At 40.0% G+C, this 21,606-nt stretch overlaps 2 protein-coding genes across 10 annotated transcripts in view; one reads left to right on the forward strand and one right to left on the reverse strand.

The window, feature by feature from the left end:
* Positions 1-3,346, forward strand: part of vps13b (vacuolar protein sorting 13 homolog B) — a 293,943-nt gene extending 290,597 nt beyond the window's left edge. For 3 of the 4 annotated variants that reach the window (XM_026293824.1, XM_026293825.1, XM_026293822.1), the window contains exons 66-68: positions 1,296-1,464; positions 1,552-1,632; positions 2,123-3,346. In XM_026293824.1, the coding sequence (XP_026149609.1) occupies positions 1,296-1,464; positions 1,552-1,632; positions 2,123-2,371 (499 nt within the window). In that variant the 3' untranslated portion in view covers positions 2,372-3,346. The remainder of the gene's footprint in view (positions 1-1,295; positions 1,465-1,551; positions 1,633-2,122) is intronic. The other variant, XM_026293823.1, reaches the window with a different exon arrangement.
* A 101-nt stretch (positions 3,347-3,447) lies between these two features.
* Positions 3,448-21,396, reverse strand: rgs22 (regulator of G protein signaling 22). Of its 6 annotated transcripts, none has more exons than XM_026293828.1 (23): positions 21,258-21,396; positions 21,130-21,158; positions 20,922-20,984; positions 20,646-20,828; positions 20,443-20,528; positions 19,888-20,072; positions 19,030-19,771; positions 17,800-17,961; positions 17,333-17,498; positions 16,816-16,938; positions 16,529-16,630; positions 14,984-15,178; positions 14,769-14,861; positions 14,337-14,527; positions 13,447-13,609; positions 11,787-11,951; positions 6,565-6,633; positions 5,797-5,874; positions 5,325-5,504; positions 5,053-5,226; positions 4,803-4,958; positions 4,448-4,547; positions 3,448-3,873 (listed from the first exon to the last, which is right to left on the reverse strand). In XM_026293828.1, exons 1-23 carry the CDS (start codon positions 21,274-21,276, stop codon positions 3,755-3,757), a joined length of 3,543 nt encoding a protein of 1,180 aa, XP_026149613.1. In that variant the 5' UTR covers positions 21,277-21,396; the 3' UTR covers positions 3,448-3,754. The 6 variants fall into 6 exon arrangements, with proteins under 6 accessions (XP_026149613.1, XP_026149611.1, XP_026149614.1 ...); XM_026293826.1 differs by having other exon boundaries at positions 5,797-5,955; XM_026293829.1 differs by having other exon boundaries at positions 5,797-5,955; positions 21,130-21,176; positions 21,258-21,388.
* Between the last annotated feature and the right edge of the window lie 210 nt (positions 21,397-21,606).

A 21,606-nucleotide genomic window follows, 5' to 3' on the forward strand; every position in this document is an offset into this window, starting at 1 on the left:
TTGGACTCTGCTGTTCTACCTCTCATTTTTGCTGTCTAGTTTAAAAACAGCCTTGGAGGGTTCATTACCTCTTTTCCTAAAAAAAAAAAAAAAAAAAAAAAGATGTTTGACCTTGATCCCACACATGGTGGCCATCCTGCCTGCCTGTGTTCTCATTGGGCTATGTTAAAAGGTTTTTATGAGCACTCTGCCAAAGCTGCTAGTTAGATGATGTTAATTAACTGTGAGGCTGTCCAGAGACATGTCACTGTGCCATCAGAGGGACCGGGGGAACACCTCTCTGTACAGTACGAAGGTCGGGAGAAAGTTACCTTTGACTTAAGTGCAGCCATCTTTACAGTCCCGCGTCAGATCTTAGTGTTTCAAACGTTCCAGTGTGCTTTCCGTGGAACACTTCTTCATATTATCATAAAGATTTGTAAGAGGTCACTGTCTTCAGAAGGTTATCAGGAGCTCTAGGAAAAAGGTATTTTAGAATAAATTAATTTTATAATGAATTTAATTTAGTTTCCACAGCTATAAAACGTCTACTTCTAATAGCAGTCAGTGTTGACAATCACCTGCCATGAGGAAAAAGGTCAAATTTTAAATACAGTATTTTTTCAGAGCAATCCTCTTTTAGTTGTCATCACCTGAGGGGTTAGTGGTATGTTGTGCTAACGTTACATGGTAACAGAAGAGGAAAATGTGAAAAAAAAAAAAACACAATTCCTGACATAATGTTCCCCTGTGGTTTGATTCATGCTGCATTGCAGTCAGACTGGTTTCCATCTATCAATTATTACTACAGGTAGCCCAGACACTCGAGGGGTCAGGCTCTTTGAGCAGAGTAACACTGAGCAGAACCAAACTGTCCCTGCTGACGCTGCTTCCACAACTGCTCTGCAGTGCACCTGCCCTCCAAAGTAAACACACTGTCAGAGAAACAGGACTGAACACTTGAGTTACTGCACATGTCCATAATGAACGTGTGTCATAGGAACTACAGCGAACACGAAGAAATGTAAATTAATACACAGACACGTATGGTGACGTGTGTGTTGAGGTTGGTTTGGCATGGTGTGTGGTCCGGTGTATACAGGAACAGTATATATCTGAAATTTGTAGGTCTGCTATTATGTGTTTGAGTATATTTGAGTATGTTTGAGCACATAATCAGGAGAACTAATGTGGATGTGACCATTTCCTATAGCATATGTGTGGATTAAGCATACATTTTCCACATTTGCTTGGATGTAAAGTTAAATAGTGTGCTGTACACCACATTTTGTCCTCTGTCTCCTCTCTGACCATAGGAAGATGCTGCAGTCTCTGGGGCGACCAGAGCTCCACATGGCTCTGGATGTGATCATTGTTAGCGGGTCGGGTCAGGAGCATGCCGGCTGTCTGCTGCTCACCTCTGAGGTGCTGTTTGTGGTCAGCCTCAGTGAGGACACACAGCAGCAGGCCTTCCCCATCACAGAGGTAATGAACAAATAGGTGTTCCACACGTTACTGTTATAACTCCTGTAACAGTACCGTGAAGTTCATGTTGAACCTCATCCTCTGCAGGTGGAGTGTCAGCAGGAACCAGGCCAGCAGGGCCAGCTCACCCTCACCTTACAGCAGCAGACGGTAGCCAGTGAGACAGAGGTGAGACCCTGAAGCTGAAAGTAATGGCACTGCATGCAGTTCACTTAAAAACAATAGCTGTGGAAAACAGAAAAATTATAGTGTCTAATTTCTACAATGCTTCCTTAGGCTGATGGGTAGTAGGTGTTAAATGCCACATCACACTTGCCAAGTATTTACAGTATTTTTCAGAAACAAGTTTGCTTTTAGTGGATATGACAAAAACAGTTTACATTTATTCTGTAATCTGTCATGGCTTCAGATCATTGCATTTTCCCAATGTTTTTGCCACGTCCCCAAAAAATGTGCAACCCTGAGCATCTTCTTCTCAGGGTATTATGACAGTGTACTTATTTCCTGCCTGGCTGAAGGTTAAAACAGTGGCTATAGTGTGTGCTTGGCATGACCACATACCTTTAAAACACCCTGATCGCACAGCACCTGCAGCAGCTAACTTCATTACATTCATTAGGCTCAATGTAATGGTAATCACGTATCTGTTCTTCCGCAGGGTGACGGTGTCCGTGAGCGTCTGTCAGAGCAGCAGTATCGACGGCTGGTTGATTACGTGACAAGAGCCTCTCAGTTTCTTTCCCCCTCCGCTGCCTCTCTTCAGCTGCAGCCACCAGTGACACTTGCAGAGCCACCGCCCTCTGTCACCAAGTCCTACCGCTACCTGGTGGATCCAGCCTTTACCAAGGTGTTCGTCAGTAAGTTCACCATGGTAAAGAATAAAGCCTTGCACATTGGCTTCCACTGAAAGATGTTAAAACACCAGTGGATTCCTCAGCTCAGTATTTGTAAGATTAGCTTCATGCTACAAAAAGATGATTTTTCTTCCTATGTAAATTAAGCCTTAAAACATTTGGGATACACTGTAGTTTAGCTCTGAAAGGATAACTACCCATTTATGCAAAACATACCTGTTGATATAAAAAGATGTTTTTTATATTTAAATTGAGGGATGTAGTGAATTAACTTAAATATATATTTTTATTGAAAGAAACTCTTTACATAGGCAGAGAGAAAATCAGAAGAATCACCTTTAATCACAGAAAGACATCAGTTAAAACTTTTCTTTCCTAGGACATTTCACTGAGCCTATGTAATACTGTAATGAAGAAAAACAAATGTGACTTGTCAGCTTACAGGATAACATCAATTATTGGAGCGATATGGGGAATCAAAAACGTGAAAACAGCAGAAGTAGGGAAATCAAAGTTAGCAAGGGCTAAAGAGTTACCACTCCTATTTCCCTAGGAAATACAAGGCTGACATCATCCTTTAAAGCTTTGTGGACCAAAACTCAACTTTGCTTTCAACATAACTCATTTGTTTAATGTCAAACTCTTCAGTTATGCAGGCACCGTACACAACTAATTCTGGCTCAGATCAGTTTCCTTTCTATCGGAACAGGCTGCAGTGTTTCACTCTGCGAAATAAGCTCTTGGTGTTTACATTCGCACTACAGTGACTATGTCCCATGCCAATTTTAAGTGCAATATTATATACATGTTGATGGATACTAGAGACCAGCTGTCAACCAAAATGTTTGATAGATGTAACGTACTTGTTTGACAATAACACTGTTCTCTGTAAGCTCACATTGATGCAAACCTGTTATTGTTGCCTTTTACAGTTGAACCACTGAGCTTTATGTAAAACCTACATCTATTGCCTTTAATGTATAAATGGAAAATATGAAGAGAAGTGTTTTAATAAAAATTATATCGAGTGTTGTTCTATTACTGTGTACCAAGTTGGAAAAAAAAAAAAACTGTAATTACCATTCCAGTTAATTATATTGTCTATGAAGCAGTGGAACAAGTCCTTATGGCAAATGAATGAAATGATAAACACATCCACACATCATGCTGTTTTTACTGAGTCCCTGATGTTTGTCACACTAGGTTTAAAAAGATTCTTACATCATATGTAAACCCAGCCTCAAACTTCTACCTCATCAAGAGATTAGTAGCAGCTCTGCTCTCAGTTTTCACTCATCATGCTCCAATAGCAGCATCACTCACCCTCATCGCTTTGTGTCAGTTCTTAGACTTTGTTTTCATTTCATGTTGCACGCTCTTCCCCCTCCTGCACTAAAACATATGTTTTGGAGGCAAACTGTTGTGCCAAGCATCGTTCACTTACTGCTGTATCTGTTACACTGTTTACTGTCTGCTCTGGAGGAACGTTGCGAACGTGGCTGTCTGTGGCTGTGCTTACTGCCTGCTGACTTCACACTGCAGTTGGAGGAGGAGTCTAGAAGGCACAGAGAGGGACATGTGACTCAACACCTGCTTGTACAGTCCTTGAAGAGACGGGAAGGATAGTTATTTACACATTACATAGGGGTGCTTTTATAGCATAAACAGATGGGAAACTGCATTCTTCATGCTAACCTTACCTCCACCATGTAGGTATCTGTGATGGCCTCCACCTGTGTTCCCGCTATACCATTCCTATTAAAATACAATTGCTGCTACGCTTCATTTCCATTCCTCCTAATTCATCATGGATCTAACTCCTGCGTGAGAAGCACGCTTCATTTCCATGTCCACGCCGTGTGGACTCGGGCTACCTCTTATACAGAACATTGAAATTTAATGGAGAGGCTGAAGTGGCTGTTTGGGCTTTAAGTTCCATATAAAAAGACATTGGATGGGGTCTGTTTGGCAATGGCTTGGCTTCCAGATTATATAAGAGCCTTGGAAATTTAGTTTGGATTTTGCTGTAAGAATGGCTAAATGTCATGTTTCCTGTATTTCTCTTACTGGTAGCAGAGAGTAGTCAAAAATAATGGATATGGGAGAGGCGTATGTGTCTGTGTATGTACCTGAGGCTGTGGAGAACGAGGCTTCCATCTGATTCTGTCTCCTCAGCAGCACCTCCTCTCTCTTCAGAGCTGCCACGTATTTGGAGTAAGACCATGACAACTGAGGGAAACCGTCCAGAAATCAAGTCAAATGTGACATGATTAGAAAATTGTTCAATTAAAGGATTGAATTTATTCCTTATAGTCTGGTTTGAACTGATGAAGCCTTTGTACTTCATGGTGTAATTACACTTTATTTCATTGATAATTATCTCAAAGCACAATTTCATTTGGTTTGGCTTCCTTCCTATGATACATTTTACACTAACATACCTACATGATGTTTTCCTGTTTGGAAAATAAGTGTGCTCCTTACCGGCTGTGTGGGAGTCTGCAGCCCTCGGCTCTGTGTCCTCGACTGCTTTTTTTCACTTCGTCCTTGTTCTTCTTTGTGATCTATGTCACTGTCTGTGTCCTCCTCATCCTCCTCCTCCTCTTTTCTAAAACGTGACTCTTGAGACTGTGACATCTCCTGTAGAGATGTCAGATAGACAAACTGTAATGGTGCAGTAATAGAAATTATACCACCATTTCTTGTAACTCTTTATTTTCCTTTGTTTTGTCACCTGTGCTCTCCTCCTCTCATCCTCCTCTTCCTCTCTCCTCCTGTGTCGTCGCACTCTGGCTCTGTGTTTGACTCGTTCGTCCTGCAGTAGAGGAAGCAGTTGTTCCTCTTGGACTCTGCTGCTGAGATCTTGAAACTCGGGCCAAAACTTCAGTAATTCACTGAACACTAACATCTAAATGAAGAGAAAAACAGTACACACATAAAGTACACCTATTGTGAAGATACAACACAAACTATATTCTTTTACGCACACGCACACACACACAAAACCTGTGCTTCTCTGAAGATGTAAGGTCCAAGCTTGTGGCGTTTCTCCAGAATGTGCTGCGCCTGTTCAGGAGGGATGTCTATCTGCAGGGCAGGGGGCATGGACGAGTTGATGAAGCAGCTGATGATAGTGGAGATCTTCTGCTGGATGGTGGCCTCATCACTGTGAGAGTGACAGAGGTCCTGCATGAAGGATAGTACAGAGGAGAAAACTTTATCACTTTAACTGAGAAATGTGAAATATGGAAAGTATAAAGTTACAGATCTACAGTAGCTTATTTTGATAACATCACATTTTGTGTTTGTTTTTAAAGTTTTAAAAGACTTTTTTTTTTTTTTTTTTTAAACGCTTGTTTTTTTTAATTTATTATTTCTTATCCAACAGTTGAAGGTGAAAGCAAACATAACATATGAAAAAAAAAATCTCAGGTTAGATTCAAACCCTATAAGCTGTAGGTATATTGCACCTTTTTACCTTATACCTCTGGACCTCGAGCCAAAAGAGCAGATCATTCTCCAGGAAATCTCCCTTCAGTGAGACAAAGTGCTGGAACTGCAGACAAGTGACAGGGTTAAGTAGGATCTGTCGAAACAGGAGAATCTCTTTGGAGGAACTCATCCACAAGCCCTCAGCCTGGAGGGAGAGACAACAGAGGCCACTTGAGTTCTTAAGGATACTGTAAACTCCTTTGAGAAAAGGAAATTCCAGGAGGGGTAAACCAAATTAATCTTCACCAAATCATATAAACATTATTGCAAAACAGAAAAAATTTGTAGCGCAGAAGATCCAGAAGGCTGTGCTCCTGAACAACAGCAGTAAATGATCTGTGACCTGGAGCAGCACCCATAGCAAACAGAGTTAACATTCTAGCACAAAAAACACTCTTCGCCAAAGATGAGATAATGACTAAAATGACAGTCCAACTCATATATGAAAACTACTTCCTGTAATCATCCTGCTAAAAATGGTAGATGTTCATGTTTTATATCAGTGCTCTGCTGTGGAGCTGAGATGAGAGGATGCATTCCAACGACTAAAGGAAGGTTAGTAATGCTGATGCTTTAATCTTATTTATCCTGGATCTAATTTGAGAAAACCAACCACAAGGCCAAAATGGTGTTTGACAAAGCCAAAGTGCTTGAAGCCAAGTCATGAACTGACTCGCACATGCTTTCAGGCCAGGAAATGCCTTATTTCTCTACATTCAAAAATACCCAGACTTCCCACAGCATTTCACCTTACCTTCCAGGATTCTCTCCTCATTCTGCTTTGGCGATAGACATGCTGTGAGAGCGGGTCTGCTGCTCGAGGCTGCCGCACACAAGAACACACACAGACAAAGGTCAAAAGTCAGAAACTGAGTAAAGAAGAATTAACAGGGATGCTGTTTCTGTTCTGCACTCTGCTTGCAGGAATTAAAGTGCTCTGCTTTAACCTTTAAGCTCTAAACCCTTTAAGCTATTCTGATGCAAGACGTCCAATCTTAGAGATATCTTTACCTCACTAATGATATCCATCTCTTTCCCCTGGCATCCTTGTCACCTCTAGCCATCTTTTCCATCCTTCCACTGATCTCCTCCTCCAGAGTGTAACATTAAACTGCAACCTCTAATTACTTAATGAGAGGATCCATGTGACCAAAATAGTGAACTTGATAACATAATGAGGCAGGGTAGCAGAATATGTGGTTTAGGTGTTGCCACCTGATGAGGCAACCTGAGAGAGTGACTGGACAGTGTTTAATAGTTTCTCACATAGCAGGGCCATTGCTACGTCTGTGTCAACTCTCAAGGCCATTATACAGCAGTAATCAAATCCCAGATACCAACTGTTGTTCATTAAACACTGAGTTATGACTGGAATGGCTCCCATATGGTTGAAGTTAAAAATTCAACTTTAAATCCACATTTCTACAGCAGCATAATTCATATGTTGAAAAATAGGCTGAAACAACATTGCATAAAGGCCACATTTTCAACACTGAAATACTTCAATTTAATCAGTGTTGTCATAGTGCTTTCACTGGTGACTTTCCTGCCTAAATTCTGATTAGATGGGGATTAGGGGAAAATATCACAAGGGTGTTTTTTTTTTAAACATAAAAGACTTCTGTAGTGTGATGAGTTCAAATTCTTTGGTTTTAAATGACAAAGGAAGTTCTGTAATAGATTTTTAACATTCTCATCAATGATTAGCAGACTGTCGACAAAAAGGCAAGTCAATCTATTACCCATTGATAAGGAAAACATACATACAGCTACATAAGGCAGGCGTCATTTACACAGCATACTACAGAATAGTAAAGCATCACTTTCACCACACACTATATAGTAAAGCGTCATGTTCGCCACAGACTATAGTAAAGCGTCATTTTCGCCACAGGCTATAGTAAAGCGTCATGTTCGCCACAGACTATAGTAAAGCGTCATGTTCGCCACAGACTATAGTAAAGCGTCATGTTCGCCACAGACTATAGTAAAGCGTCATGTTCGCCACAGACTATAGTAAAGCGTCATGTTCGCCACAGGCTATAGTAAAGCGTCATGTTCGCCACAGACTATAGTAAAGCGTCATTTTCGCCACAGACTATAGTAAAGCGTCATTTTCGCCACAGGCTATAGTAAAGCGTCATTTTCGCCACAGGCTATAGTAAAGCGTCATTTTCGCCACAGACTATAGTAAAGCGTCATGTTCGCCACAGGCTATAGTAAAGCGTCATGTTCGCCACAGACTATAGTAAAGCGTCATTTTCGCCACAGGCTATAGTAAAGCGTCATTTTCGCCACAGGCTATAGTAAAGCGTCATTTTCGCCACAGGCTATAGTAAAGCGTCATTTTCGCCACAGACTATAGTAAAGCGTCATGTTCGCCACAGGCTATAGTAAAGCGTCATGTTCGCCACAGGCTATAGTAAAGCGTCATTTTCGCCACAGACTATAGTAAAGCGTCATTTTCGCCACAGACTATAGTAAAGCGTCATTTTCGCCACAGGCTATAGTAAAGCGTCATGTTCGCCACAGGCTATAGTAAAGCGTCATGTTCGCCACAGGCTATAGTAAAGCGTCATTTTCGCCACAGGCTATAGTAAAGCGTCATTTTCGCCACAGGCTATAGTAAAGCGTCATTTTCGCCACAGGCTATAGTAAAGCGTCATTTTCGCCACAGACTATAGTAAAGCGTCATTTTCGCCACAGGCTATAGTAAAGCGTCATGTTCGCCACAGGCTATAGTAAAGCGTCATGTTCGCCACAGGCTATAGTAAAGCGTCATGTTCGCCACAGACTATAGTAAAGCGTCATGTTCGCCACAGGCTATAGTAAAGCGTCATTTTCGCCACAGACTATAGTAAAGCGTCATTTTCGCCACAGGCTATAGTAAAGCGTCATTTTCGCCACAGGCTATAGTAAAGCGTCATGTTCGCCACAGGCTATAGTAAAGCGTCATGTTCGCCACAGGCTATAGTAAAGCGTCATGTTCGCCACAGGCTATAGTAAAGCGTCATGTTCGCCACAGGCTATAGTAAAGCGTCATTTTCGCCACAGACTATAGTAAAGCGTCATGTTCGCCACAGGCTATAGTAAAGCGTCATGTTCGCCACAGACTATAGTAAAGCGTCATGTTCGCCACAGGCTATAGTAAAGCGTCATTTTCGCCACAGACTATAGTAAAGCGTCATGTTCGCCACAGGCTATAGTAAAGCGTCATGTTCGCCACAGGCTATAGTAAAGCGTCATGTTCGCCACAGGCTATAGTAAAGTAAAGCGTCATGTTCGCCACAGGCTATAGTAAAGCGTCATGTTCGCCACAGACTATAGTAAAGCGTCATTTTCGCCACAGGCTATAGTAAAGCGTCATTTTCGCCACAGGCTATAGTAAAGCGTCATTTTCGCCACAGGCTATAGTAAAGCGTCATTTTCGCCACAGGCTATAGTAAAGCGTCATTTTCGCCACAGACTATAGTAAAGCGTCATGTTCGCCACAGGCTATAGTAAAGCGTCATTTTCGCCACAGGCTATAGTAAAGCGTCATTTTCGCCACAGGCTATAGTAAAGCGTCATTTTCGCCACAGGCTATAGTAAAGCGTCATTTTCGCCACAGGCTATAGTAAAGCGTCATTTTCGCCACAGGCTATAGTAAAGCGTCATTTTCACCACAGACTATAGTAAAGCGTCATTTTCACCACAGACTATAGTAAAGCGTCATTTTCACCACAGACTATAGTAAAGCGTCACTTCCGGCACAGGTTAAAGTAAAGCATCATTTAAACCACAGACTACAGTAAAGCATCGTGATGATGATGAGGTAAAACAAAATTGATTTTCCCTCTCTAGCTCTACCAATTCCCATGCTTTCAGCTAAACTACAACAAGTCATGTAAGGTTCACCATGGCCTCTTTTCCACTGAGCACTTTGTCTTTTGTTTACAGCAGGCTTTTAAAAAGTTAAACCTAAAGTACAACTGTACTATTAGATGCCACAAGAACTATGCTCTTGGCTGCATACAATTTGTCCATCCTGTCTGCTGCTCAGGGGTGTAGCAGTTGTCCCACTCGACTGCGTGCGCACTTTAGTGGCAAATTTTACCTGTTCTAGACCGATCTGTTCACACCCCATCAACTACATCCACATGTGCAAAAATCCAAGCTGCTCGTTAATATCGACAATGAACTAGGTAACAAGCAACTTGATACGGTCCATGTCACCATGAGATAATCCACATTGAAAATAATAGTTAAGCTATAGCTTTTTACATCTAAAAATAAGGAGTTTGTTTACAAAACTGGATTTTGTAAATATATTAATGAGTGAAACTGCCCCACATATTTTATACTCAGTGCAAAAAACGCTTATAAAGACGTGTCCATTACTGGATGCAATTCATTTAGCCATGAAAACTAAAAGAGAAAAATCTGATTATCATCACTGCCTTAGTGTTACAGTAATAAATCTGCTCTCTGAAAAAATTGTAAAATCTTTCAAGTATAAATCACCACTAATTACTAGAAAAACTGGGTCCATTGTTAGTAAAAGTGACATGATGTATTCATCCCCACCAACAGAGCCAGCATCACAGCCTTACTAAATTGTTCCCAAAATAGTGCTCGTCTTGCCTAATAAAAAATTCTCATGCTGAAGTATACAATGCATTGAGAACTTTAAACATATCAAGGTCTTTAAACATTAGAAGGACCTTTGACCTATGGATCCTCACCACTTGTTCACATCTTTCACTTTCACCTCAGGCATGCTTCCTTAAATATGGAAGACTGCTCAAGTGCTTCCTTTGCATAAACATCTTGAAGCTTTTTTGATGTTTCTGCATTTAACTGGTTCAAATCATATTCCTCTGGTAGAGCTCAAGCCACTACTGCAATTGTTGGGGATATCTTGAGTCAGTGAAATTACTTTTAAATAAACACAAATATTTCACAATACTGGATTGTGGAGAGCTGCTTAAACAGGCATGTTATTGAAAGTAATTTTACTTGGTGTGGGTCACATGTGGTTCAGTCCAATTCAAGAACAGCAGTTAAAATGCATTACATATTGAACAGATGTGACTTTCTGTCCGCCCCCTCAGCTACTCCAAACACACTCTTTCTCAGATTTGTCAAGGTTTGACTTCCAAGATGAGACACTGTCTTCGAGCACTACAAACATGCAAAGTAGACAAAATGGACCTTAACAGTAACCACTGTTAACTGTAGTCCTGTGGTTAACAGTAGTCCTTTTCACAACTAGAATATAGGAACAGTAAGTCCAAGCTTCTTTCATTATTTTGAATTACGTGATCACAGACAGTAAAATTCTGCTTTCACACAGACAGTAAAACTCTGTTTTCTAAATAAATATGATCTTTTAAATTAAAGTGACAGCGGAAAAGCTTTAACCCAAATTCTGAAATTGGTAATTACTTTTCGACAAATTCAAACTGCCATATTAAGACATTCATATGAAAAGTTGAGACATTACCAAAGTAATTAAAATTCCCCTTGGGGGGGTTAGGAATATCTGTATTAAATTTATTGTCAATAGTGAGTGTCTGTGCAAAATCTGTTGCCAAACTCTTAATTCTGGCCTGCTGGTCAGAAGATCAACAAATGCTTTATCCACCAGGGAGCATGAATTTCTATGCAAAATGTCAAAGCAGTCCATCCAATAGATATTCGTAAAAGCAAAAGTGATGGACCAGTCAACTATAAACACATTCAACACATCTGTACTGTATTTGACTGGATACAAAGATCATTTCAGTAGTGTAATCAAGGTATCAGAACTCTCCATGTACGTACTTGAAGTAACTTTAACTTCCTGACACTACCAATTTGTAAATATAATCATGTCACCAACTGTCCAACATGGATAACTGTCAATGTTACTCAAGAGCTATAACCAGCAATAATCAAATAGGTGCACTTTTAGCTGGTAGGCCTCTATAGATACAAAAAGCACTAGATGCTCACCCTTGGTTTGTGCTTCTGTCGTTCTATGAACTCTGTCGTGGACAGAAACTGAGGCAGCCACGTTTTCTCAATGTGGTCCCTGACAATGTCCTGGATCTCCACAACAACAGGGTTTGAGAGACACTCTAGTTTCACACGCTCCAGTCCACCTGCAAGACGCAAGATCTACATACACAGCAAAAAAGAAGATAAGGAAGACAAAGTCACTGTACAGTACATACAGATGGCTACATGTGTGTGATATAATGTTAAAGTGTTCAGTATGAATATACTGTACATGTCTATATAAATCTATAAAACCACATTAAAAAAAGGTTGACAAACTCAGAAAAAAGCTGCCTACAGTGGTAGAGCTGACTGAAAACTTTTCCTGACTCCTGCTGTGCTCTTCATCATTCCCACAATCCCTGTGTTCTCTTCATTTTCGATGTCTGCTTTCTGTCTTCATCTATCAATCAAGCCTTGTCTCCCTATTTATATCTCCTTCATATTTTCTCTCCTCTTATTTTGCACACACACACACACACACACGGGAATGTATGCACACATACACTCATGCAAGAATGAGAACCAGTCATGAGTCAGTAGATGAAAAGAGGTCAATCTGTGACTGGATGACTGTGAAAGAGCAAAAGCAGTAAAGCTGTCAGTCTCTCTCCATTGCTCTCACAGACAAGAGATGCAAAAGCAGCAGCCAGACCCAAGCCTACAGAGTTAGAAGCACTAGAATTATCAGCAAATGCACAGTTGTAATGATTTTTTGGATGGCATGTATGAGATGAGGAGACCATGCCATGCGCTAGAGTTAAATTTATGGCACATTATGTACAGTGTATGTTATGTCTCAGAGTCCAGTGACTTACAAGGACACCATGAAATGAGGCTGAGGGTTCAGGATTTTAAAGAGGGGGTACTTGTACTACAGTGGGTATTTGTGCAGTTGCCAGGAGGTATGTGGAAAAATTGTAATAATTCCTGCCAAACACGCTTCAGTTCAGTTGCACGAAAACATTGTTGCTTAATACAATTATGCTATGAAATAAATACAATCCAGTTTAAAGTCAATTCAAATACAAATCAGGAACATACAGCCATGTCACTAACAGGAAACCATATGAAATAACACAGTTCCTCTAAATCTATCTATATATCTAGCTATCTTTGGTAAAACATGTTCCATCTACTCTGCATAACTCTATGCACCATGCGCTCCTGCAGTAATCCTAGAATCCAGAAACATAATCTTCCAAATGTCAAGAGAGATTTCATCCTACTGTCATTGTTACTGGTGCTGATTTTCTATGTCTTTCCTGGATCCAAACCACAGTCCTCTCATTCTTCACGTTTTAATTCTAACCATGTCTTCCCATCCTGCTCCCCACTGACTCCCTGCTGTCAGAGCTGTCAGTGTGAAATCTGCAGGATGCCCAGAAAGGGAGATGAGAAACTGTGTGAGCTGCAGCAGCCTGTTTATCACATGTGAAGCTCACATCCCATCTCACATCATCAGAATTGTCATGTCAGTGGTACCATGTTTCTATCCCCTGTTTCTGTAATGCTTTTCCAGAAAGTTGACAATATTTCAAACTCACTGGAGTTGATTACAAAAAAATGAGCATGTTAATAAGAAAGATGTTTTCTACATCATGTAATTACATACATCATTCTGTTGCTCTGTTGAGGCAGGGCTGTCAGGGCCAAAGAAGTACTTGTTGTTCAGGTATTTGGCTGCAAGATGGGAAGACCTCTCTTGTTTAACTGCTTTGTCCTTTTGAGGAGTCCTTCTGTACTGCTCTAAATCCAGCCAACATGTCAGATGGATACTGTGCAAAACATAAGTGTTACTTTTGCATACATCTGTATATTATATACATTTTGCACCTTTTACAATCAGAGCAGATTGCTGCAAATACACTGCTTAAAAAATTAAGAGAACACGCTTAAATCAAACATCAGCTTTTAATGAACAAATTATTAAAGTTGAAAAACTTTACCGATGTGGTTTCTATAATTCATATAATTTGTTCAGAACAAAATGACATAAGGGTGGAAATCAAAATCATCAATGCCTGGAGAGCTGTATTCTAAATCACAGTGATAATCAAAGTCAAATTTAAATCACAGGCTGATCCAAGTTGTGTCAGTTTCATCAGCACTTGTCATAATGGGACTCAGGTCCCTGTATGCCTGAATGCATTCCCAACAATGTCTGGGCATGCTCCTGATGAGTTGCTGGATAGTGTCCTTAGGGGTCTCCTCCAAGACCTGCATCAGGGTTGCATCATTAGCTCCTGGACAGTGAAGTGTTGAGTAACTGGACTACCTGTGCAACCTCACTGGACTGCAGAGGTATGACACTAGGACACTCAGTCAGTGTTTCCTAAATGGACAGATTAATATCCCTGAAGCTTAACTGACTTGATGTTGTACTGTGATGATTAAGTGTTCCCTTAATTTTTTGAGCAGTTTATATTGCATACTGTATATGTTGGTATAGCATACGGTAAGAACAAATTCAAGAGAAGTCTGATACTGCATTGCAGAGCTCACCTGGCATCATAACTCTGGAGGAAAGACATGAAGTGGCCAATCTCATGGCGGTGACGAAGTAAAGAACCTAGACGATAACCTTGGTAATTTGAAGAGACCCTGGACCAAGATTCATTGGTCCGGGAGGGTTTCAAGAAAGAAGAAGAAAGTCTAACAGGAGAAAGAAACAGCATGGAGCTGCACTGCTCCATCTGTAGGGGAGATACAGCAGGAGGAAGAGAATACAGGACAAACACAAAGACAAGGAGGAGGCAAAAAATCCAGCAGGAAAGAAAAAAATTGTGATAATTTTCTGCATCGCATGGTCCATAGTATGACATTCACATCCAGTAATTTAGTCTTGAAAAAAAAAAAAAACATATGCAACACTGTTACTCAACAATATATAAAGACTGGAATGGCCATTTTCACATTTTTTACATTAGCTGTTACCTGTTTCAATCGACACTCCGATTCCTCGTACACACTCTGCAGTTCCCTGTACTCCTGACTGTCAAGCCTGCGCATCTCCTCCTGCACACACACCTGAGCACACGCACACACACATAAAGCAAAATTAGATCTGCAACAATTAGCAATCAAAAGAAGATTGACTGGCAACTATTTTATTGATCAATCAAAACTGTTGTTAATTAAGCTGTCGTAACCTCCTGAAAAGACTCTTGGTCCCTGCTGACCAGCAGTGCCCAAGGCTGCAGCAGGATGTTCAGTGTGTGCTCCTCAACCTCATCAAACAGTTCCTCAAAAGCTGGCACTAATCTGTTGTACACCTCCCTCCTGATCTCCTCAGCCACACCAATGGTCCTCCTGCCAGAACTGTACAGATATGTGGAGTAAAGGAGCTGGAGAGGAGAGAAGAAAAGAAATCATAAAAATGTCATCACTTCAGAAACATTTCTTCCCACAACCACCACCATTGTTCAGTGCTCTCATACACAATATTCACTCTCTCTCATCACTGCTGCCATCACAGCATATAAATGTCATTCATTTAGCCACTTTGGAAAGCTCATCTAAACAGCATTCCTGTAGTGAACTAAAGGTTAACTGAAGGAAAATCAGTTTCACTGTGAGGTAAACTAGACCATTTGGCTCTGCATTCTTCCCAGGTCAGGCTGTAGCCAGGCATGGTGGCTCTGAACGACTGGGACTGGCACAGGCCTGATTTTTAGAGGGTATAAATCTCCACTTACTGAGTGGTTAAAGAAACTATAAAGAACTAGCAAACTGTGTGAGTGTTGCCAAGAAAGCATGCAATAAAAAACAGGTGTGTGTGTGTGTAAGGATAACACAAAAAGTTTCAATCAACCTCTGTTTTATTGCTTTTTTGATTACATTTTGAGACAGGAGTTCTCTGCAACTTTGATTCATTGCACTCTTTACCTCTGGATATTGCATTCCTCTTTATGAAGCATTTGGTTGAGACAATTTTTTTTAAACAAAATCATGAGTTCGGTAAATCTACCTGTTATTACTTTAAATTAGGTTGTTTCATAATTGGCTTTGGAGAAACTATAATCAGTTTTATTTCGCCTTTACACAGTCTGTCCATATATAGTCTATAGAGCAGGGGTCAGCAACCCTGGCCCTTAAGGGCTACTGCTTGTTTTCCAGATATCCCTGCCCTACCCACCACTGATTAATTGGATCAGGTGTGTTCAGCCAATCAGAAACTGGAAGGATAGGGACAGTTTAGGATAGCATCCCTCGAGGACCAGGGTTAGTGATAGTCTTCTAAACTAGTTATTACCCCAGGAATCAGTAAACTATTGTGTGAAGTATTGTTTTTGCTTTTTATGCTCAAGTCTATCTGTTAACATTTTTGTTAATATGATTTTTACTATCCAAGATGTTATTTTTTTTGAGGAACATGTAAATGTCTGATTTATATTTACAAGTGTGCCCATCAGAATAGTGAGAAATTCATGTAATTTATCCATTTGCACTAAATTCTCCCAATTTATATTCAACTAATTTTCTAGTGAAAATCAAGGGTTGAATCCTCACAGAAAGCTCCTAACTTTAAAATCTTTTAGCTACAAGTCTTAAAAAGTGATTTAATCTTAGAGCATCTCTAAGCACAGAAATGGCAAAAACTAATTTCAGTGAGGAGGCGGGGCTGAGACAGTTGCAATGATGATCCTGTGGTCATCAAAAAAAAAAAAAAAAAAAACATGTATGTTCGTGCTGACCTGTGCCTCTCTCTGTACTCTGTATGGGTCCAACCCATCCTGGTAGAACAGCTGATGGTACCGCTGCAGGTCAGTCCAGAAGTACGCTGCATTCTCCCACAGCTGAGACACAACACAGGAATCACACTGTCACTTGCTGCCATTTTCACGATATTATTGTTCCACAGTGTGATTCCAGTGATGCTATTGGTAACTTTTATATTTAACAGACAGAATATGAAGAACTACTATATAGTATGAATTTATAGTGAATTTAGTGTATTAAAATCCAGTAGGTGATGTTGTACCTGGTTTCCAGATTGTTCACAGAAGTGTGTGAAGTACAAGCCAGCACGGGAGTCAAAACAGAGAGCCTGTAACATCTTTTCCATTCTTCTACTGCTCAGTAACTGACTTCTGCTAGAGTATAACTGACAAATCACATGAGCATTTTTAAAACAGTTAGCACCAAAATATGGAACTTTTGTTGTGGAAAAAAAACATTCTAAACTGCTTGTTTTGTTAAAAAAAAACAGTCCAAGATCCAAACATATCCACATATACAACACAACAGTCATTTAATTAACAGTGCAGTAGATTCTCACATAGAAGAAGCTGAAAATTAGTGTTTGGCTTTTTTTGTATAACTTATTTGACTATCTGATACCAATTTGAGCTGAGTAACTGAATAGTCCAGTAATCAGGGAGGACAAACTCTACAGGAAGAACTCCATCTCTGCTGGTTTCTGTGACTTTAAATTTCCCATATTCCCACCTTAAGATTTTTATGTATCGAGTGGTGTTATATCCACCATGTGTTCATACCTGTGCGTGGACAGTAGAGGAGGATCGTACCAAGTGGGTGTCAGGCTGGGGAGTGGGCAGGGGTTTTTTGCCTGATGGAGGGCAATAGCAACTCTCGGTCCACAGACCCACATTAGGGGTGTTATAGTCTTTGTGAATACATTGGGATGTCCAGAAACGAGGAACCCTGTAGGTGAAAGAAAGAATTACAAAAGGCATTTTTATACAAAAAATACAGAAAGGCAAAATTACCAGTGTTACCCTCCAGCTTAAGATGGTTATAACCCATAGTTATCATTATTATATCATATAGGTGATACTCTACATAAAACATATTCTATTATTATATCCTATTTATATAATATGTTTTCATATTTCCATATTTGGATTTACTATATTAATAGGTAAAAAAAAAAAAAAACAAATAAGCAAATCATCTTTCAATTGCTGACATTAGGAAGTTGAACACAGTTGAATATGAGTCTCACCAGTAGAAGAGAAGAGACTCAGTTAGGCAAGGCTGAACAGAGCACAGTTTCTCTTCTGTCCAGCAGGGGGAAGTAGTCAGTCCCAGTCTAGAGAGCAGCTCTGCGCTCAGACTGCTCTGACTGTTGCTCAGCAGGTATCGGCTCCTCATTAGGACCAAGTGCCTAAAACACATTCCCTATTAAATCATCATCTGTAGGTCATCATCTACAATCACTACCATTTTAAAATACAAACATTGTACTTTTGCAGTGGCAGTTGCCACCTGCTGTGTTGTCCTAATACCATATATTACAGTGGTGAAAAGAATGATTGCCATATTTGGTATCTTGTTATTAGGGCATTTAGATATCCTCACACTAAAACTCTCATATAAGGAAAAGCAAATAAGACAAAAGAGGATACAAACACCTCCCTTTCAAATATTATTGATAAGGTTAAATGTTTATGTTTTCTGATATTCTAGTGTTCCCTTGTTGCAAATGCATCTGTAAGCTATATATTTGTATGGCACAGGAATGTGTCCATATCTGTATGTGTATGTATGCTCATGCCTGTTAGGGATTATTATTATGGTGTCAGGTGTGATGTGTGACAAAAGAGTGTCAGCAAGAATGAAAGGAAAGGTGTACAAGACGGTGGTGAGACCAACAATGTTGTCTGGTTTAGAGACAGTGGAACTGAGAAAAAGACAGGAGGCAGAGCTGGAGGTAGCAGAGCTGAAGATGTTGAGGTTCTTTCTGGGAGTGACGAGGATGGATAGGATCAGGAATGAGTACATCAGAGGGACAGCTCATGTTAGATGTTTTGGAGAAAAAGCCAGGGAAGCCAGATTGAGATGGTTTGGAAATGTTCAGAGGAGGGACAGTGAATACATCGGGAAAAGGATGCTGAGGTTAGAGCTGCCAGGAAGGAGGCCTAGAGGAAGACCAAAGAGGAGGTTCTTGGATGTAGTGAAGGAGGACATGAGGATAGTTTGTGTGGGTGTGGAGGATACAGAGGATAGGGTTAAATGGAGGCAGATGATTCGCTGTGGCGACCCCTGAAGGGAGCAGCCGAAAGGAAAAGGAGGAGAGAAGTTATGGGTTTTCAATTAGATGCAATTATAGCACATGTAATAATCCTATGCATCCCTATTAGCAAAACAAGAGCAATTCAAAAAAAAAAAAAAAAAAATCAGTTACAAAAACAATCAGTTGGCTTTTGTAAAAAGAATCCCTGTTGATAATCACCTGTTATTCTGCTCTCTGTGCTGAATAGTTTTCAGTTTCTCTATATCCATCCAGAGATTCATCAGCTTTTCTCCCGGTGTTCCTTGCAAAAACTCCTTGAACTCTTCAAAGTCAGGCCTGCTATTACAGCAACAGGTACCATGGCAACCAATACCAAGGAAGTGTTCTTGGTTTATACCCGTATTCCCCACTTCCCCATTTTTCTTATCCCATTTTGTCTCGATTCCACTGCCCCTCTTGCCTTCTTGAACTTTTGATTTTGTCCTATCCAATCTTTCTCTGGCTCCATCTGCTGAATACAGGCAAACTTTACACTGGCAGGATTTCTCTGTGCTGACACAATTTGTCTGGTCTCCTGACTTGCTGACACAGTCAGAAATGTTTGCCTGGTTGTCACCATCCACCACCTTCAGTGCATTCTGCAGCACCTGTTTAGTCACTTGGGTAGCCTGATACTTCAGCTGTAGGTCAGAAGACTCACTGCAGTTACTGGACTCTTGGAGATATTGCTCCTCTGGAGTTGAAGGCTCTGTAAAGCACAAGTTCACCTCTATTTGAGGGCTTTGGTATTCCTGAGTTTTGAAATATTTAACATTAGAGGAGGAGAAACATGAGGTGGACAAGGAGGGATTTTGTAGTTCAGGACTACTAGACAGACATCTGGATGATTGACTGCATTTTGGATTGGTATGTTCGTTGAGGACAGAGTGTAGACTTGAAAAGTTGTACATCCTCATAGACCCTGAACAGTAAGGAAAGAGGTAACATAAGAATCCTTAGCTTTTTAACTAGACTTCAGTTTACACATATATACAATACACATTTATGTGCAAATGGAAAAAATATATATAGGTATACCTTGTATTGCTGAACTGTTTTCCAGAGAATGTGAGCATGTTAGGACCTTCAGTAAATTGTTATTTTCCTTATCAAATTGAGAGGAACGACTCAGCTGTGGGGCTGACTGGGTGGTTCGACCTGAGCTGCTTTTCCTTCTCTGGCTGCAAAAGCTTGTGCTGCACTGAAACAACAACTTGGCTAGTCTGCAAAAGACCAAAGATCACCAGCCACAGAATACACAAGCAAGTTTTTCTGAAAGCACTAATTATATATGATAGTTATTATACTAATTATATATTCAAGTATGACATTAACAATTGGTATCATTACTCCCATTTGTAAGTTTTAAATTTGAGTGGGTCATCTGATCTGCAGAGGGATGTGGTCCTAAGTTCTCTTACTAGATGCATAACAAATAGGACTGAGTAAAACAGTCAAACACAATCAAAGACTCCTTGAAGCCAGACAATAATAACAATTAAAAAAAAAAAAAAAAAGATTCAAATCAATGTAAAATATAAAAGGTAAAACTAAGTTTTTATGTCCAGTCAGTCCACAACACACTTATAGTACCTGTATTCAATGTAGCAATCACTCTGGAGGAAAAAGGGTAATCTTTCTTTCACAATCCATTGAATTCCTTGCATTCTGTCAAGGCACTGAAAAGGTCACAGAGACACATTCCTCAACTTTACCCTCTAAAACTAAAGCAGAGGCATCTGCTTCACAACCATATACAGTATACTCAAATACTGAAGGAATCCTTCTCTACTTACATAGACAGTGTAATGGTTGTCTACAGGAGGAGTTCTGGTCAGCAATGTGGGGTCACCAGTAAGAAGTTGTGATTTCCTGTGGAACAGGACAGATCTGATTCTTCTGGAGACCAACTCAGCTGCCCCACTAACCATCTCAAACAGCCCAGTCTCCTGGTTGTACAGCAAAGCCTCAGGGAAAGACTGGCGCAATATGTAAGAGTGTTAGGATATGGTTTCTTAAAAAAAAAAAAAAAAAGAAAGAAATGCTGCATATATACATTAAAAATACTTTACCGGTAGACTTAAAAAATCATTGAAGAAGTGAGCTAATACATCATCAGAGACCAGTGTGTTCTCCTGTGTGGATATAAACAAAACAATGAACACTGAAAAGGTTGAACCTAAACTTATGGTACAGACTAATATGAATTTATGAGGTTACACAACTTGAAGGTTATAAGCAACAACAACAACAACAACAAAAAAAAAAAATCATACTCACAAAAGTACCAGCGGTAAGATGAGGAAACTCTTAAAACAGAATGAAAACTGAAAGTTACCAAACACACATCGTTAAAAAAAAAAAAGAAAAAACTCCATGAAATGTTTTTTAAAAAGTAGTGCTCTTACCTGCTGGAACTCCACACATGATTACTTTGAAAATAAAAAACGCCTGTAGTGTTTTCTGGCAGCCCAGAAAGTCAAGCAAGGCACTTACATTTGACTACGTTCAGCCAGCTGAACCTTTCAGTGTAATTACAGACACACTGCAGGTTGCTATGGAGGTGGACTCATTTTCAAAACATAGGGGGCAGTAAAAGTTTAACCAGAATAATGGAGAGAAACAAATACTACAAATAAGTTAACAGTTTTTGCAGTGAGACAAAAAAAATAGATATTTTACTGTTACTAAGATCACTTACATGTATTAATAAATAAATATATAGCAAAAATCACAATTACAGGTGATAGTTAAGAT

Source organism: Mastacembelus armatus, chromosome 16, assembly GCF_900324485.2.
Source record: "Mastacembelus armatus chromosome 16, fMasArm1.2, whole genome shotgun sequence".
Lineage (NCBI taxonomy): Eukaryota > Metazoa > Chordata > Actinopteri > Synbranchiformes > Mastacembelidae > Mastacembelus > Mastacembelus armatus.

Excerpts from the sequence above, each read along its gene's own strand:
- rgs22 (XM_026293826.1), bottom strand. Across the intron at positions 20,829-20,921 it reads ATGATTTTTTAAGTCTACCG|TCTTTCCCTGAGGCTTTGCT; the intron begins GTAAAGTATTTT and ends ATATTGCGCCAG. Across the intron at positions 19,772-19,887 it reads AAACAGTTCAGCAATACAAG|GGTCTATGAGGATGTACAAC; the intron begins GTATACCTATAT and ends CTTACTGTTCAG.